Source organism: Oncorhynchus gorbuscha, linkage group LG08 (assembly GCF_021184085.1).
Source record: "Oncorhynchus gorbuscha isolate QuinsamMale2020 ecotype Even-year linkage group LG08, OgorEven_v1.0, whole genome shotgun sequence".
Classification (NCBI taxonomy): Eukaryota; Metazoa; Chordata; class Actinopteri; order Salmoniformes; family Salmonidae; genus Oncorhynchus; species Oncorhynchus gorbuscha.
In genome coordinates this window covers 57,378,340-57,398,154 of record NC_060180.1, presented here as the reverse complement: position 1 = coordinate 57,398,154, position 19,815 = coordinate 57,378,340, and the positions used below count along the sequence as shown (strand labels likewise).

The 19,815-nt window shown below is 41.9% G+C and overlaps 1 protein-coding gene across 9 annotated transcripts in view; it reads right to left on the bottom strand.

The window, feature by feature from the left end:
• The window catches only part of LOC124041879 (ras GTPase-activating protein nGAP-like), a 94,094-nt gene that overhangs the window by 35,160 nt on the left and 39,119 nt on the right, over nt 1–19,815 (bottom strand). For 8 of the 9 annotated variants that reach the window (XM_046359982.1, XM_046359983.1, XM_046359985.1 and 5 more), the window contains 2 exons: nt 15,167–15,294; nt 14,622–14,745 (listed from right to left, as the gene is read on the bottom strand). In XM_046359982.1, coding sequence (XP_046215938.1) covers nt 14,622–14,745; nt 15,167–15,294 — 252 coding nt within the window. Of the gene's footprint in view, nt 1–3,785; nt 4,034–14,621; nt 14,746–15,166; nt 15,295–19,815 lie in introns of those variants that run through there. The other variant, XM_046359988.1, reaches the window with a different exon arrangement.

Below are 19,815 nucleotides of genomic sequence, written 5' to 3'. Positions count from 1 at the left end.
AGATTTAAATAAACAACTGTCCCTTGGACAAGGTCTTTCCTGGCTGTCTGAGAGAAACACGTTTTACTCCTGAAATAAAAACACTAATTAAAATGGCAGCTTTTAGGAAAAAAAATGTATGTGCTGTTTGAAACTCAGCTTTTCATCTATCCAGATACAAAAGATTCTTACAAGAGGCCACCCTTTCAATTTGTTGACCATTTACAGTTAACATTTGCAAGTGGCTCCATGTGTTCTCTAGTTTAATGTTTGCCACAAGCTACAGTGAATCACCACTGTCTGAAAATAGAATCAGAAAATTTGAAATGTCCACTATTTAAATGCAAGTGCCAGACTTCTCCTTATGCACAGCAAAAAGAAGACTGAGTTCATGTCCATCTATAAAGTTACTATGCAGCATTCCACACAGATACAACTCCAGACCCTTGCTAAAAAGCTGTTATTTGAACAATCTCGTATTAGTCCAATCACTCGGTGGTAAGAAATCTGCAGTGGTTGGGAGACTCAACTATGAAAAACAACAATGAGCACAACACAGATTTGTGGATCAGCAATCCCCGGTGACAGTGTTTGAACAGTGCAGCAGTGCCTCGTCCTCTACCTCAGAGCTTTAGTACATTCAGCTGCATAACTCAGCTAGTGAAATCCTAAATTGTTGACTATGTGCATTGTGCAGCATGTGACCCAAGTTACCCAACACTGGGCAACTGCAGAATTTTCCACAGGGAATATAATATATTTCCATAGTCCTTATCATGCAGTAGCATTAATGGTGTGGGCGTTGCAAGGTAAGTAAAAACTTGGGGCTGGGCTAAGTTCAATAATAGCCCAAAGTGCTTGAGAAAGATGAATTATTGATGATCACCATCCCCATACTTCAGATATCACAAGCACAATGAAGTGGTGAGTGACCAAAGGAGTAGCAAACAAGAATGATGTTTTCAAGACATTTGAATCTTTATCCTTTAGTTGCATCAAATATATTTTGATCTATTGAAACCACATGTTCGATAGCATGGAGGCGTACGCTACATTGTGATTTCTTACCCCATCACGTTTGGAGATGATGGAGCACGCTGAAGTAAAAACAGCATACAACTAGCCTACCATACCAGCTATTCTACATGCAAACAAGGACTATCTAGAATCACTTTTGCCTTTTAGGTTATAGTCTAATGAAAGGACAGGGGGGGGAATCCCAACTCCACACTCCTACTCTGAGAAGCTTTTTGAACACCGGTCCAGATGATTAGGCTCGCGGCTACCTGGTATAAACGGTGTTCTGATAGAAATCTCCAAATAAGCATCACTTCTAATTACAGCGTGGGCCTAATTTCCCCGCGTGGCAGGCAATGCATTTTAACCCTGCACTTATCTTTTAACAAGATATTGATTTCAAGAAGGCCTGCACCGAATCAATTGTTTAACTGGATTTTCAGGAACGGATGCAGCAGGGGGCAAGGTGTTTCAAATGGCACCCTATTACCTATATAATGCATTCATCTGGATGGGCCCTGGTCAAACGTAGTACACTATATAGGGAATAGGGTGCCATTTGGAATGGGACCATGTCTGCAGGCAGCACGGTTCCCCACCAGACAGTCTGCAGTCAGCTTCTGTAGACAGCCCTGAGTAGTGACCTTGACATACTGTGCTAGATAATGGCTGTCGTGGCAAGACCGACAGTCAGTCAGCGAGGAAGGAATTGACACATCATTTGATGAAATGCCATTGCAACAACTTATGACTGTGTTCATTCATGATATTGTTTGGATGATACTGAAAAACCTGGAATAATAACAGCACGGTCTACTGTAGAATGTTTTGGGTGATAAAAAAAATGTAAATATATATCAGAGATTTAAAATCAGGTGGAGTTGATGACAACGTACCTAGCTATGTACTATAGTATCCAAGTATAGTGTCTATAGGGTTACTTAAGAAAGGATTACAGGGGGCAGCATCCATAGAAATGCATTTCTTACATAATCCATACAGTGCAAACTAAGACTATGCGCTGGTCATCAAAACTTGTCACAACGGGGAAAAAGCTAAACAATACCAACACTTGCTACATAAAACACGCATTGTTACACAAGTGACATGGTGGTGTAGGAATGAGCATCTACCAATGGTAAGATGTCACATGGCAATAGTGTGAAGAATGTGTGGAACATTAAAACACACCATCTGTTCATTCCCTGTCCAATCATAAACCAGAACAAACACACCTGCACAATGTTTGCCAAAACCTAGATGTACTAATACAGTGTGAAGTGCTTTATACAAAAACACTGAAATCTTCCATTAAGGTTAAGATAAGTGGTTTATCTCCTATGTGCCACTATTGTGAGCCACTGCCTTTCTGTCAGAATCCCCGTTTTTTTCTTCAAAACACTATATCTAGAGGGAATGTATTCAGACACAGAAATTACAATTTGGAAGTTTCTGAACATATTATTACGACCCAAAAACATGTTCTGACATGTATCTATCCTATGAAGCCATCCTCAGGAACCATTGACACTACCACTTGAATGGGTGCATCCAATGGGATGTATCCATTGTCCAAATGTAAACAGTCTAACACAACAACTATTCAAGGAATCCCCATCAACCCATGGAACCAGTCTGATGTCCAAGTAACACAGCAATGCTCTTGGCTTTATCTGTAATCACTGTTAGATTTAGGGGCGGCAGGTAGCCTAGTGGTTAGAGATGTGGGCTGAAAGGTTGCTGGATCGAAACCCCGTGCTGATAAGGTGAAAATCTGGTCGTTCTGAACTGTCGTTGTAAATAAGAATGTGTTCTTAACTGACTTGCCGAGTTAAATGAAAGGTCAAATCAAATAAAAGAATAAGAATGGTTTCCATTCCCCGTCTATTTTCACACGAAGGCTTTGTGGCACCTACTGACACTTCTCTGTATTGACATTTTATTTGATTTATGAATGTGAAAATACGTCCTTGTGGAAATGCCCAACTGTGGTAACAAAATACAATAAACATTGGCTGTGAGCAGAGTAATTTACAGAAATGTCATGACAGAGAATTGTTTTCCCCCATGGTGAGAATGTAAGTGAAAGAGTTGTAACAGAGTTGACAGATTCTACGGGCTGCTATTTGACAAATATAATTCATAATGATTAGAAATAAATAATAAAATAAATAAGTGAAATAATGAGATTGTCAGCAACAAAAGCTGCAAAACGCAGCATCATATGATGCAAAATGCATCATACGGATGAGATTTAGGCATTTTGAAAAGTGACATATCTAGAAAATTGGGCAAATGAGCAAATTAAACAAACACCAAAATGTCATTTTTGGGTGGAGTTTTCCTTTAATTGTTATTCAGAAATGATTTAATATTGATATAAACATGGCTGCATTTGGGCCTTTAAGGTTGCCAGATGACCAACAATAACCTAGGTGTAGGATAATAGATTAATGAAATCATTTGACAGATTCGTGATATTCTCATCATGTTGTTTGTCAACACGCTACAAAGTTACAACAATGTTTCTACATTGTAGCCACTTGATGTTACATGCATCTTACAAAGTATAGATACCAACAGGGGCGTAGCCTAAGCTTTTCTGACCGAACACTAGACAAATTGATTGAACATCCAAAACAAATGAATGTAGGTGTTGTTGAGTGGCCAAAAGTAACTAGTTGCGCATGGAAAAGTTGGACAGGGTCCTCCTGAGTAGTGCTGCAAGAGTTCTTACGCGATTGCTCTTTTTGTATTCTAGGTAAAACATTAAAACAATTTGAACCTACCCCATATGAATTCCATTGTTTTACAATCCAGAAATTGTTTTACAATCCATAGTTTTACAATCCATTCTGCAGAAACTATATCAGGCAATTTCACAAGATCCTGGTGCTCGCTTAGGCTACTATCTCGTCCTTGGCTGTTAGTTAGTCTCCCTTCAAGACATGCAAGAATGCAGAAAAGACTGAGCCCAAGTCAGTCAACCCCACACAGCCTTTCTGTTCTCTATAAGTCTTTTGAAATTAGCACAACAATAGCAGCCCTTCCATCTGAGAGCCCACATACCGTTCTCAAGACGTGTGGAACTTCCCTGCCAGAGCAAACCCGCTGCCCCCTCCGTCGCCCCAGTAAAAAGGGGGTGTGCGGCATATGATCAGAAGATTATTCACGGTAGATTGCACACATTTTGAAAGTTCTCAGTCAGGAGAGTTGATGGGATCACATCACAAGATCTTTGTAGATTGAATGGATATAAACTTGTCAACAAATGTATTACTCTGCCAAAATGTCACGTCAAAATGCCTCCATTCCAGCATGAAAAGCTGGAAAAGTCATTTTCTGTAAACACACACACACACACACAAACACACACAGCCTTAAAAGCTTTGACATACCGATAGGATTGTCAAATGCTTGCCTACCGACAGTACTTAGGCACCCCTGAACAGTGTCGGCAGTCCATCTATTTTGTTATCACACAGCAAAGTCCTTGAAGTCGTCAGCCACTCAGCCCTGTTAAAATACTCCAAACCAGAAGGTGCCAGTAGCGTTGCTTGGCAATACATGTCCGTGTGTGTTGTTTATTCCAAGATTAGCTAGCTAGCTGTGCTAATGTTGCTATTTTGTAGAAGTCCTTGGTGATACTAGCCAAATGGCCACAGCTAGATAACTACCGAGCAAGATGACGAGGATGTTTTATTTTTATTCACTTTACATAATCCCATACTGCCAGTGACAGCCCATAGCTACATGTTTAGCTAGCTAATTTTACCATATAGTTAGCTAGCACAACATACTGTGGCCAGATAGTGCAGTGTCCTTAGCTGGCTAACTTGGAAGAAAATACAGGCAGCTGTTTCATGAAAACTAACTCATTTATTGCGGCTCATCCGTGGATGTACGGAGAAATGCCCTATTTATCCCTTTCTGTTGTCACTCCTGTTGGCTCCTCGACCTGGGGGTTCTGGACCTCGGGTTGGCTCAAATTCAAGTTGTTGGCCACTGCTGAGCATTGCGACTCTACAAGTATAAATGGTAGGTTCGTCGCTACCGGCATGGCACGCAGTAGCTACCGATTTCATTTTAGCAAGAGAAGGAACAGCCTCCCACTGTGATCTATCGGCAGTGAGATTCTCTGTGTTTAATGCTTTAAATATCAGTAATCTTCATGACGCAACAACCTGAGGTTTATGCTGCCTTTTTTAACCTCGTAACTACAAGGTCATAGGTGGAGTACCAAAAATAAATAAAATATATTTATTAAAAAAGTGGAAACGCTTTAATTCAAATACTCTTATATACACAAACAACAAAAAAGGTGAGAATGCTTCCCATGCAGTGTTTAAAAACCTGTAAATTATTTGATGTTAACACAGGGAAGTACCAGCAATGTTACTGACTTTTCTCTAACTATGCAAATCTGTATCATGTGTCACAAAATCTAGTCATTAAACATTGCCAATGGTGGCGGAATAGAATAACATGGTGGAAGAGTATTTCAAGGGTGTGAATGTGTGACCCCTATTAAGTCTCTTGTTAAAAACTAAACAACAAAATAGGCTATGTCCCTAGGAATCTAAAAAGAGATGAAGTGTCTGATAAATTAGACAGACACAGTGAAAGACAGACACACACAGCCTTCAAAAACTATTCAGATCCCTATAGACTTTATCCACATTTTGTTACATTACAGCCTTATTCTAAAATGGATTATATATACAGTGCCTTGCGAAAGTATTCGGCCCCCTTGAACTTTGCGACCTTTTGCCACATTTCAGGCTTCAAACATAAAGATATAAAACTGTATTTTTTTGTGAAGAATCAACAACAAGTGGGACACAATCATGAAGTGGAAGGACATTTATTGGATATTTCAAACTTTTCTAACAAATCAAAAACTGAAAAATTGGGTGTGCAAAATTATTCAGCCCCTTTACTTTCAGTGCAGCAAACTCTCTCCAGAAGTTCAGTGAGGATCTCTGAATGATCCAATGTTGACCTAAATTACTAATGATGATAAATACAATCCACCTGTGTGTAATCAAGTCTCCGTATAAATGCACCTGCACTGTGATAGTCTCAGAGGTCCGTTAAAAGCGCAGAGAGCATCATGAAGAACAAGGAACACACCAGGCAGGTCCGAGATACTGTTGTGAAGAAGTTTAAAGCCGGATTTGGATACAAAAATATTTCCCAAGCTTTAAACATCCCAAGGAGCACTGTGCAAGCGATAATATTGAAATGGAAGGAAGGAGTATCAGACCACTGCAAATCTACCAAGACCTGGCCGTCCCTCTAAACTTTCAGCTCATACAATGAGAAGACTGATCAGAGATGCAGCCAAGAGGCCCATGATCACTCTGGATGAACTGCAGAGATCTACAGCTGAGGTGGGACACTCTGTCCATAGGACAACAATCAGTCGTATATTGCACAAATCTGGCCATTATGGAAGAGTGGCAAGAAGAAAGCCATTTCTTAAAGATATCCATAAAAAGTGTCGTTTAAAGTTTGCCACAAGCCACCTGGGAGACATGTGGAAGAAGGTGCTCTGGTCAGATGAAACCAAAATTGAACTTTAAATAAATAAATAAAATAATAATAATAATAACTAAAAAAACAAATATTCAGCCCTTTTGCTATGAGAGTCGAAATTGAGATCAGGTGCATCCTGTTTCCATTGATCAGCCTTGAGGTGTTTCTACAAATTGATTGAAGTCCCCCTGTGGTAAATTCAATTGTTTTGACATGATTTGGAAAGGCACACACCTGTCTATATAAGGTCCCACAGTTGACAGTGCATGTCAGAGCAAAAACCAAGCCATGACATCCAAGGAATTGTCCGTAGAGCTCCGAGACAGGGTTGTGTCGAGGCACAGATAATATATGCCATTTAGCAGACGCTTTTATCCAAAGCGACTTACAGTCATGTGTGCATACATTCTATGTATGGGTGGTCCCGGGGATCGAACCCACTACCCTGGCGTTACAAGCGCCATGCTCTACCAACTGAGCTACAGAAGGACCATTTTATACCATATTAACGAAAGTGCTGATAGGAAAGTGTTGATATGAGTGCTTTCATAAGATACTGCTTCAATAGGTGCAGTATGAATACATTGCATTAGTGGAGATGAGATAAAAGGAATGAATAGCATGTCAGACAGATCTGGGGAACGGTACCAAAACATTTCTGGGGCATTGAAGGTTGCCTCAATCATTCTTAAAATGGCTAAACTGAGCAATCGGGGGAGAAGAGCCTTGGTCAGGGAGGTGACAAAGAACCTGATGGTCAATCTGACAGAGCTCCTCTGAGGAGATCTTCCAGAAGGACAACCATCTCTGCAGCACTCCACCAATATGGCCTTTATGGTAGATTCACTAGACGGAAAGATGAACGGAGCAACAAACAGAGAGATCCTTAATGAAAACCTGCTCCAGAGCGCTCAGGACGTCAGACTGGGGCAAAGGTTCACCATCCAACAAGACAACGACCCGAAGCACACAGCCAAGACAACGCAGGAGTGGTTTCGGGACAAGTCTCTGGATGTCCTTGAGTGGCCCAGCCAGGAACTGAACTTGAACCTGATCGAACATCTCTGCAGAGACCTGAAAATAGCTGTGCAGCAACGCTCCCCATTCAACCTGACAGAGCTTAAGAAGATCTGCAGAGAAGAATGGGAGAAACTCCCCAAATACAGGTGTGCCAAGCGTCATACCCAAGAATAATCAATGCTGTAATACTTAAATAAAATTTAATATTTCAGTTAGCAAACATTTCTAAAAAGTTGTTTTTGTGCTGTCATTGTGGGGTTTTGTGTGTAGATTGATGAGGTAAAAGAACAATTTAATCAATTTTAGAATAAGGCTGTAACATAAAATGTGGAAAAAGTCAAGGGGTCTGAATACTTTCCGAAGGAACTGTATATATTATATATACACACATTGAACCAAAATATAAACACAACAAGTAAATTGTTGGTCCCATGTTTCATGAGCTGAAAAAAAAGACCCCAGAAATATTACATACGTACAAAAAACTTCCAATTTTGTACACAAATTTGTTCATATCCCTGTCAGTTAGCGTTTCTCCTTTGCTAAGATAAACCATCCGCCTGACAGGTGTGGCATGTCAAGAAGCAGATTAAACAGCATGATCTTTACACAGGTGCACCTTGTGCTGGGGACATTAAAAGCCACTCTAAAATGTGTAATTTTGTCACAACACAATGCCACAGATGTCTACAGTTGTAGGGAACATTTCCATACCATAAGCAGTCTCCAACATCGTTTTAGAGAATTTGGCAGTACAATCAACCGGCCACACAACCGCAAACCTTTTTTATTGTTTTGTGTGGGCAAGCTGGTTTCTGATGTCAACGTTGTGAACAGAGGGCCCCATGATGCTGGTGGGGTAATGGTACGGGCAGGCATAAGCGATAGACAACAAAAATGGCATTTTATCATGGCAATTTGAATGCACAGAGATACAACGTCAAGAGGCCCATTGTTATGCCATTGATCTGCCGCCATCACCTCATGTTTCAGCATGATAATGCACAGCCCCATGTCGCAAAGATCTGTACACAATTCTTGGAAGATGAAAATGTCCCAGTTTGTCCATGGCCTGCATATTCACCAGACATGTAAGCCATTGAGGATGCTCTGGATCGAGGTGCACGACAGCGTCTTCCAGTACCTGCAAATATCCAGCAACTTCGAACAGCCATTGAAGTGTGTGAAAACATTCCACAGGTCACAATCAACAGCCTGAAGGAGATTTGTCGTGGTAAAAACAGGTTTACAAAGCCATGCTCCTACTATTTATGTGACCAACAGATTCATATCTGTATTCCCAGCCTTGTGAAATCCATAGATTAGGGCCTAATGAATTTATACCAATTGAATGATTTCCTTATATGAACTGTAACTCATTAAAACTGTAGAAATTGTTCCATTTATATTTTTGTTCACTACATACACTACCGTTCAAACGTTTGGGTTCACTTAGAAATGTCCTTGTTTTTGAAAGAAAAGCTATTTTTTGTCCATTAAAATAACATCAAATTGATCAGAAACGCAGTGGAGACATTGTTAATGTTGTAAATGACTACTGTAGCTGGAAACTGAATTATTTTAATGGAATATCTACATAGGCGAACAGAGGCCCATTATCAGCAACCATCATTCCTGTGTTCCAGTGGCACGTTGTGTTAGCTAATCCAAGTTTATCATTTTAAAAGGCTAATTGATCATTAGAAAACCATTTTGCATTTATGTTAGCACATCTGAAAACTGTGATTAAAGCAACAATAAAACTGGCCTTCGTTAGACCAGTTGAGTATCTGGAGTGTCAGCATTTGTGGGTTCGAATACAGGCTCAAAATGGCCAGAAACAAAGCACTTTCTTCTGAAACTCATCAGTCTATTCTCGTTCTGAGAAATGAAGTCTAATCCATGCAACAAATTGCCAAGAAACTAAAAAGATCTGGTACAACGTTGTGTACCTCTCCCTTCACAGAGCAGTGCAAACTGGCTCTAACCAGAATAGAAAGAGTGGGAGGCCCCGGTGCACAACTGAGCAAGAGGACAAGTACATTAGTGTCTAGTTTGAGATAGACGCTTCAAGTTCTCAACTGGCAGTTTCATGAAATAGTACCCGCAAAACACCAGTCTCAAACTCAACAGTGAAGAGGCGACTCTGGGATGCTGGCCTTCTAGGCAGAGTTCCTCTGTCAGTGTCTGAGATACAGCCTTTTCTTTAAGGGGTTTGAATACATTCCAAATGCACCGTAAACTACACGACCAAAGGTACCCACTTGTCGAACATCTCATTCCAAACTCATGGGCATCAACATGGAGTTGGTCCCCCCTATGCTGCTATAACAGCCTCCACTCTTCTGGGAAGGCTTTCAACTAGATGTTGGAACATTACTGTGGGGACTTGCTTCCATTTAGCCAGAAGAGCATTATTGAGGTCGGGCACTGATGGTGGACAATTAGGCCTGGCTTGCAGTCAGCATTCCAAATCAACCTAAATGTGTTCAATGGGGTTAAGGTCAGTTAAGGACTGTGCAGGCCAGTCAAGTTCTTCCACATCGATCTTGACAAACCACTTCTGTACGGACCTTGCTTTGTTTACAGGGGCATTGTCATGTTGAAACAGGAAAGGTCCTTACCCAAACTGCTGCCACAAAGTTGGAAGCACAGAATCGTCTGGAATGTATGTTGTATAGTTAAGATGTCCCTTCACTGAAACTAAGGGGCCTAGCCCGAACCATGAAAAACCACCCAGACCATTATTCCTCCTCCACAAAACTTTACAGTTGGCGTTCTCCTGGCATCCGCCAAACCCAGATTTTACCATCAAACTGCCAGAGAATGCATTTCCACTGCTTCAGTCCAATGGCAGCGAGGTTCAGACCACTCCAGCCGATGCTTGGCATTGCACATGGTGATCTTAGGCTTGTGTGCGGCTGCTCGGCCATGGAAACCCATTTCATGAAGCTCCCGACGAACAGTTGTTGTGCTGAAGTTGCTTCCAGAGGCAGTTTGGAACTCGGTAGTGAGTGCTGCAACTGAGGACTGATTTTTACGTGCTTCAGCACTCGGCGGTCCCATTGTGTGGCCTACCATGTCGCAGCTGAGCCGTTGTTGCTCCTATACATTTCCACTTCACAATAACAGCACTTAAAAGGTTACTGAAACACCTAGCAGGGCAGAAATTTGACGAACTGACTTGTTAGAAAGGTGTTATCCTATGACAGTGTCACATTGAAAGTCACTGAGCTCTTCATTACAGGCCATTCTACAGCCAATGTATTTCTATGCCGATTGCATGGCTGTGTGCTCGATATTATACACGTGTCAGCAATGGAAAAAAATTATAGCCGAATCCACCAATTTGAAGGGGTCTCCACATACTTATATTATATAAAGCTCTATTACGTTTATCTCTCGCAACACCATACTTTGTAAACAAAGTGAAATAATGGACAATATCTAAGGAAGGCTTTCTATTAATCTCAATGTTTCCTCCTCTTTTTTGTTGTCGTTTGCTTTACATGTCAATCAACATGATTGTTGAATGCCCATAGAATCCCAGCATTGGCCTGAAACCTAGCATTGGGGGCACTTTTGTCAAAGCAAACTATAGATTAACATATAAATAACCCTCTCTCCCCCATTTTTAGGGCAGGACAGAGAACATTAAGAGGGTCATGAGAATGACTAACTCCCACAGTTACAGGGCCGGTGTCTCAAATGGCACCCTATTCCTTTATATACTGAATACTTTTGACCAGGGCTCTGGTCAAAAGTAGTGCACTATATAGGGGATAGTGTGCCATTTGGGAGGCACCCCATGTCCGTCCTCATTCCTCTACCCATCAGCTGCTGTCACAATACAACCAGCCCAATGACCCCTTCCCTATTCCACTGACCCCCCAGCCCAGCACCCCTCCAGCCAGCAGCTGCACCCCCGCAGATTCCCTCAGTGAATGCCCTGGCTGGGAAAAGCCCACGTCAAGGCACTGGGGTCAGTCATGCTACTCAGACCACGTGAGATGGATGGATAGAGGTTAGACACTGGGTGCTTTGTCTCAGTCTATACATTCTCTGAGACACCTACACCACAGAACATCTCCCATCCTACGGAGGCCAGCAGTAGAACATCTCCACTAACCGGCCTAAATGAAACGAAACCCTCAGGAAAACCGATAAAAGACATTTAACATAGTTGTCAGTCCTTTCTGTTATTACTGCAAGGTTACCCTATGATAATAACTTGTCATTTTGTTCCCTTTGGGAGCTTACAGCTGTTTCTCACAGACCAGGCTGGAAGAGGGCAGCAGCAGTCCACAGACTCATCATCAGATAATTAAGATATTTCAGTTGATAATAACACTCCATACTGCAGCTATGTCATATTTTCTAAAAAGCTTTGCCGCGGTTATGTAACGGACGCTGCTTGCAGTTCTTTTTAATCCACCGATGCCTGTGATATTGTTCTTCATACTTGCAGACTACTCCTTTGTCGCAGAGTGTGTATTACGAACTCAAGGAGGGATACGGAGATGGAGATCAAATCACCACCATCACCCATATCAGGAATTTCAACGTTTCTCTATGGTCCTGAGCCATTGTGTAGACAAGTTTAATTCTTGTTGCACCAGTTAGTAATGTTCAGATTAGTCTGTATGCATTTAAAAACCTACAAGAAGTCCTCAAACACAAGAGAATACTGCAGGTAGCCTAGTAGTTAGAGCGTTGGACTAGTAAACCGAAAGGTTGCAAGATCGAATCCCCGAGCCGACAAGGTACAAAGCTGTCGTTCTGCCCCTGAACTAGGCAGTTAACCCACTGTTCCTAGGCCTTCATTGAAAATAAGAATTGGTTCTTAATTGACTTAGCCTAGTTAAATAAAGGTAAAATAAAATTTAAAAAACACTTATTTACAGTGGGGCAAAAAAGTATTTATTCAGCCACCAATTGTGCAAGTTCTCCCACTTAAAAAGATGAGAGAGGCCTGTAATTTTCATCATAGGTACACTTCAACTATGACAACTATGACAGACAAAATGAGGATTTTTTTCTCTCCAGAAAATCACATTGTAGATCAGCTGTCCATCCTGTCTCCCTGTAGCGCTGTCTTAGGCATCTCACAGTACGGACATTGCAATTTATTGCCCTGGCCACATCTGCAGTCCTCATGCATCCTTGCAGCATGCCTAAGGCACATTCAAGCAGGTGAGCTGGACATCTTTCTTTTGGTGTTTTTCAGAGTCAGTAGAAAAGCCTCTTTAGGGTCCTAAGATTTCATAACTGTGACCTTAATTGCCTACCGTGTTGTTGGTGTCTTAACTAGAGGTCGGCCGATTAATCGGAATGGCCGATTAATTAGGGCCGATTTCAAGTTTTCATAACAATCGGACACCGATTTGGCAGTTTTCTTTTTTTTACACCTTTATTTAATCTTTATTTAACTAGGCAAGTCAGTTAAGAACACATTCTTATTTTCAATTACGGCCTAGGAACAGTGGGTTAACTGCCTGTTCAGGGGCAGAACAACAGATTTTTACCTTTTTTTACAATCAGCTCTGGGATTCAATCTTGCAACTTTACAGTTAACTAGTCCAACGCTTTAACCACCTGATTACATTGCACTCCACGAGGAGCCTGCCTGCCTGTTACCCAAATGCAGTAAGAAGCCAAGGTAAGTTTCTAGCTAGCATTAAACTTATCTTATAAAAAACAATCAATCATAATCACTAGTTAACTACACATGGTTGATGATATTACTAGTTTATCTAGCGTGTCCTGCGTTGCATATAATCGATGCGGTGCGTATTCGGGGAAAAAGGACTGTCGTTGCTCCAACGTGTACCTAACCATAAACATCAATGCCTTTCTTAAAATCAATACACAGAAGTATATATTTTAAAACCTGCATATTTAGCAGGTTAGCAGCCCATATTTAACCAGATGAAATTGTGTCACTTCTCTTGCGTTCATTGCATGCAGTCAGTGTATATGCAACAGTTTTGGCCGCCTAATTTTCCAGAATTTTACGTAATTATGACATAACATTGAAGCTTGTGCAGTGTAACAGGAATATTTAGACTTATGGATGCCACCCATTAGATAAAATACGTAACGGTTCCGTATTTCACTGAAAGAATAAACGTCTCGTTTTCGAGATTATATTTTCCAGATTAATGACCTAAGGCTCGTATTTCTGTGTGTTATTATGTTATAATTAAGTCTATGATTTGATAGAGCAGTCTGACTGAGCGGTGTTAGGCACCAGCAGGCTCGTAAGCATTCATTCAAACAGCCCCTTCGAGCATTTTTGCCAGCAGCTCTTCGCAATGCTTCAAGCATTGCTCTGTTTATGACTTCAAGCCTATCAACTCCCGAGTTAGGCTGGTGCAACCGATGTGAAATGGCTAGCTAGTTAGCGGGGTGCGCGCTAATAGCGTTTCAAACGTCACTCGCTCTGAGACTTGGAGTGGTTGTTCCCCTGCTTCGAGGGTGGCTGTTGTCAATGTGTTCCTGGTTCAAGCCCAGGTAGGAGCGAGGAGAGGAACGGAAGCTATACTGTTACACTGGCAATATTAAAGTGCCTATAAGAACATCCAATAGTATATATTGGTATATATATGAAATACAAATGGTATAGAGAGAAATAGTCCTATAATAACTACAACCTAAAACCTCTTACCTGGGAATGTTGAAGACTCATGTTAAAAGGAACCACCAGCTTTCATATGTTCTCATGTTCTGAGCAAGGAACGTAAACGTTAGCTTTCTTAAATGGGACATATTGCACTTTTACTTTCTTCTCCCACCCTTTGTTTTGCATTATTTAAACCAAATTGAACATGTTTCATTATTTATTTGAGGCTAAATTGATGTATTATATTAAGTTAAAATAAGTGTTCATTCAGTATTGTTGTAATTGTCATTATTACAAATAAATAAATACATAAAAACATTTAAAAGGAGAATAAGGTGCCATGTGGGAGACAGCCAATGTTTCCCTGTCCCATTAGTCAGTGCATTGTGTAACAGAGTGGTAACTGCAGAGGCTCCTCTCCTTTCTAGTCTGTGGTGTGTCTTACCTAGCATGGAGGCGCCCTCTGCCTGGAACTCAGGGAACTGTCCCTCTGAAGGGACACTGACTGTCCTACGTAGGCTCCTGCCCTTCGATGACTCTGTAGGACCATCAACCACCTCACCTGGCATCTGAGAATCACACAGAGGGGGAGACAGGAGGATCTGTTAGTAGGGTCCGTGCTTTCCGGGATCCTTGGGACATCCCTACCCCATTGAAGTTGAAATTTTAAATAGCTAAGGGTTTTGGCTATGGACGTCCCAATGATTCCAAATAGCACTCACCCTATTAATAGGGCATCATCAGCAAATAATGTTTTCTATAGTATGTATACTGAAACCGTAATAGTTTTCACAGTAGCTTAGGAACATTATCAGCCAGGGAAATATAGGATACTTAGGTCTGATCTTTAATTATATATTTTTTCTGCACACACAGAAGCCGGGATTGATTTTTAGAGATGCAAGGTGGAGCACCCTACAATGCACACCTTCCTTTGTCCCTCAAAGTGTGTGTGTGCGTAAGGGTAGTATTAGGAGGAACTTCACTCACCTCTTCCTCCTTGTTGAGCAGGATGAGCTGGCTATCAGTCAGGATGCAGTACTTCCTCTCCCACATACTGGTCTCGGAGTAGGGTGACTGGCCGCAGGAAAAGCGGTGTGTGGGTGGTCCCTTCACATCTGCACAGAGGGAACAAGAGAGACACTTCAGAAGAACGAAGCAGGACAGAAGATCCCACGGTAAATTAGGAAAATCTGTTAAACAAGGAACAGGTTATATTGAACATTTCTCTTAACTCTTGAAACTTTATACACCACCTTTTGTATGCAATGATAGGAAGCCATAGGGAAGTGAACTGCTTTTTGCTTATGCCTCATTATGACTGATAAAAGTCAGCTGCCTAACCAAACACAGATCCTCACGAGACACAGCTGTATTGTTGATCCCACTGACACAGAGAGGAATCAGTTTTAGGTAGGAAAATGAATTAACATCAACTCTGTTGAGCCCAGAGACAATAAGGTGAAGTCAACACAGCTCGTCTGTTGAGCCCAGAGACAATAAGGTGAAGTCAACACAGCTCGTCTGTAGAGGGCAGAGACAATAAGGTGAAGTCAACACAGCTCGTCTGTAGAGGGCAGAGACAATAAGGTGAAGTCAACACAGCTCGTCTGTTGAGCCCAGAGACAATAAGGTGAAGTCAACACAGCTCGTCTGTAGAGGGCAGAGACAATAAGGTGAAGTCAACACAGCTCGTCTGTAGAGGGCAGAGACAATAAGGTGAAGTCAACACAGCTCGTCTGTAGAGGGCAGAGACAATAAGGTGAAGTCAACACAGCTCGTCTGTAGAGGGCAGAGACAATAAGGTGAAGTCAACACAGCTCGTCTGTAGAGGGCAGAGACAATAAGGTGAAGTCAACACAGCTCGTCTGTAGAGGGCAGAGTTGTCCTCTGCTAAGCACCAAACAATGGATTTTCACTCCACTGCATGTTATTGAAAATATCTTCAATTATATCAGATTTGGTTTGTAAATATTGAATTAGAATAAAAGGGGGATAAAATATGATTTAAAACAACTACGCCTACATTACCACTGACATGCAAAACTGGGGAAGGTGAATCCCTTACCTTGTCATAAAACAAAGCCTACTGTAACTAAATACATAACAAATATTGCTTTAAAAAAACAAACACTAGTGATGTATGTGGCATTTAATTCCCTTGCCCAATAAATAATCATCCTACTTGAAACCAAGCATGATAGCCTACCTAATCTAGCAAAAATAATTATATAAAAGTATGTAACAGTACAAAGTGCACTGCCTTGTGTCCATTAAACTGCCTCACTGCTCCTCCAGGATGTCTGGTGCAGGATGTGACCTTTTCCTACTGGTGAGATGCTTCCGTCCCAAATGGCACATTATTCCCTATATAGTGCACTACTTTTAACTAGGGCCCATGGTGAACTATATAGGGAATGGGGGGGGGGGTGCATTGGTATAGAGTAGTTAGGAAGAAAGCAGATCACATAGGTGATTAAAAATGGATGTCTGGGTGGTGCATTGGTAGAGTAGTTAGGAAGAAAGCAGATCGCATAGGTCATACCCACATGTCACTGAGGATTAGTGGAAAGTGCTATAGGAGCCCTTCAGGCTTAATCAATCTCCATGGACTAACAAGGTTGAGTCCAAAGGAGGCACTATTCCCAGAGGTTTATTTACTATGCCGAAAGCAAGTCAGTCAATGATCGGGGTCCCAAATGGCACCCTATGCTGTTTCACAATCAATGTATTCATTGTTTATGTACAACATATGGGTAGCTGAGCTCCAGTAAGAAACTGTGTGCCAGTTGGCTAATTGACTGGGGAGTGAGTGAGTGAACAGCTCAGCTCCTTCTGAATCCCTCCAATTTCCCATACAGGCGGCGGGAACAAAATAATCTGGTGCAATTTATTACTCACCATTTCCCACACTGAAATACAGAGACTTAAAGTTCTTTTGAAAAAGAGAATCAACTAAGCTTGAGTGTCATCACTGGAGTGTCTATCATTAATCGTCAATGCTGAGAAGAATATCACTTTTTCCCATCCCGCGATAGCACTGTACTGTGGAATGGTAGACTACACAGAGATGTAGGTGCAGACTTAACAGATACATTTCTGGATGCATGTGAAATAACATACCACAAAGCTTCACTGCCTAAACACCCACAGAACGGAACCTTCTCACACCAGCTACTGTTCAAATGTAGCTAGCTACCATGTGAAATTGCCACATTTCTCAGGGGAATTCAAGGCCACAAAATGGACTCTCCGAAGTAGGTGTAAAAATTGAATTGGAGTTTGTCTGTGTTTGAGAAATCCCATCGACCACGTCCACAGAAACCCATACGTCTATCACTAACTAATTACCAACAGTGTCTATTGAAGAGGAACAGGAACGATGTGTATACCTCCATCTGAACAGATGACTTCAAATCTGTGCAGAAAAAAAACTAAGGAAGATTTAGGCTAGTCAGAAGGCTGCTTTTACAAGTTCATCTGGTCTCAGGGAGGGTACGCCACTGGCCATTCCCCTTACGTCAGTCCTCCATGCTCAGCTGCAGAAGCTTGGTTTAAGAACATTTGCTATCTAAACGTCATCATCCCATTCTCAGGACTGAGGTCTTTGAAAAGAGGCAGGGCAGATCCTTCAGAGACAACTCAAACCTGTCTAATTTGATGAGCTTTCATTTGCACTCATATAGCTGTAGAATACCCAAGAAATATGCATGAATTAAGCCATGTCAATGTGAACAACACCAGTCAAACTGTAGGCTAGCAAAGATTTCAATTAAATGAAAAGGACCGGTTTCGCAGACAAATACAGATTAGGCACTAAACCTAGTTCTGGACTAAAAAGCTAATTCAATGAAGAAACTCCACAGCATGCTTTTTAGTCCAGGACTAGTCTAATCTGTGTGCAGGAACAAGGCCAGAAGGATTTAAAGCATTTGGGGTTTTATGAGGTGATTCGGACCTTGCACTTTTGTCGGGTGCAACAAAGCAGTTTGTTCAATGACAGGACATGAAACACTATGTCCCCCTCACTTAACATTCCCCCTGGAAACAAACAGACAGAGGGCTTAAGGTCCTATATCTGTCTCGGACACTGACAGCTACAGTTGTTAGAGCACTGAAAAGCATTAAAGGTCAAAGCCCCTGATTGTGTGTGTGTGTGTGTGTGTGTGTGTGTGTGTGTGTGTGTGTGTGTGTGTGTGTGTGTGTGTGTGTGTGTGTGTGTGTGTGTGTGTGTGTGTGTGTGTGTGTGTGTGTGTGTGTGTGTGTGTGTGTGGGGGGGGTGGACACACCAGCCACAGTAGGCGGCTCCAAAGCTTGAGGCGCTCTGTGCAAAATAATATGAGCATGCCTCAGTCTGTGTGAATCACATTTCACATAATGCAGCACTCCGCTACCACACAAAGCTGGGATTGCTGCTTGGGCTGTGAGCGAGACAGGAGAAAAGAGACATGGGGATAATGAATCAGAACAGCTCCACAGCTCACAGGGAGGGAATCCTTTAGGTTATTGAGTAATGAGGCTGTCACTGTGTGGGTGTCCTGGAGTTGAGTCCCCACACGGTTGTATGCTTGTTTTGTGGCATATGGGTCTAAAAACAATTAGCAGTGAAGTCTTGCCAGCTGGAAGCTAAAGAACTTTGCCAGTTTGTGACCTGGCAGGGGTCAAAGCAAAGCACACAAATAGCAGCTACAGTGAGAGAAACGACGTGCCCGTGTGTCTACTATACAGGTGTGAAAGACAGAAAGAGAACGAAATATGTGACTGGAACTAAGGCAACTGGCACTTCTGGCATCTATGAATACTCTGGTCAGGCATCAGCCAGGCAGAGATGTCCAGCAGCAGGCCCTGACCAGGCCCGTTCCACATGGCCAGGGAAAAATCCAACCCTCCAGAAGCCTGTCTGGAATGTCTGGGCGCCAGGGTGAGGTTCTGCCACCTGTCCTGGATGGGGTTTCAGGGGCATGCTTTGGTTGCTAATCACTGCCAATATAGAATAGGTCCTCCTCCTAAAACACACACACACGCGCACGCACACGCACGCACACGCACACACACGCACACACACGCACACACACGCCTATTGTAATGCAGTCATCATTACAAATATATGTATATAGGATCTTCAACTTCTACTTCCAGGCTCAAAACTAGAGAATTCACTTATTTTTTTCCCCAAGAGAAAAGCTCAAGGGTAAATATGGTTCCTCAAAGAAAATAAAGTCCTTTCGGTTTTGATCTTAGCAGAAGTAGACTATAAGCCTATTGAATTTGCTTACTGTTGTGAAGTAGCAGCTCTTTGGCAATCTTAAATACGGTGGTGATGTGAATATTCTGTCTAATTACCACAGTGCCTATGCAGTGTTCTTTTCTTTCTGAGGGGGGAAACTTGACATTTACCACTTGTTCAAAGATGTCAATAAAACAATGTCCTTTATTTCAAGGATGAATCACCACTCTGAATAGCATAACAATTATAACATGGGACACAAAACTACATTTTAGACTGCAACTTTGGGTAATAGCGTCATCAATTTCCTTTACTTAATTCCCCCTGTGTTTGCCAGTTGCGTCCACACCCAGAGCCTCTGCTGCATAGTACAACAGAGGATGTTTTGTGTCCGGCAACAAGTCTTTACCTC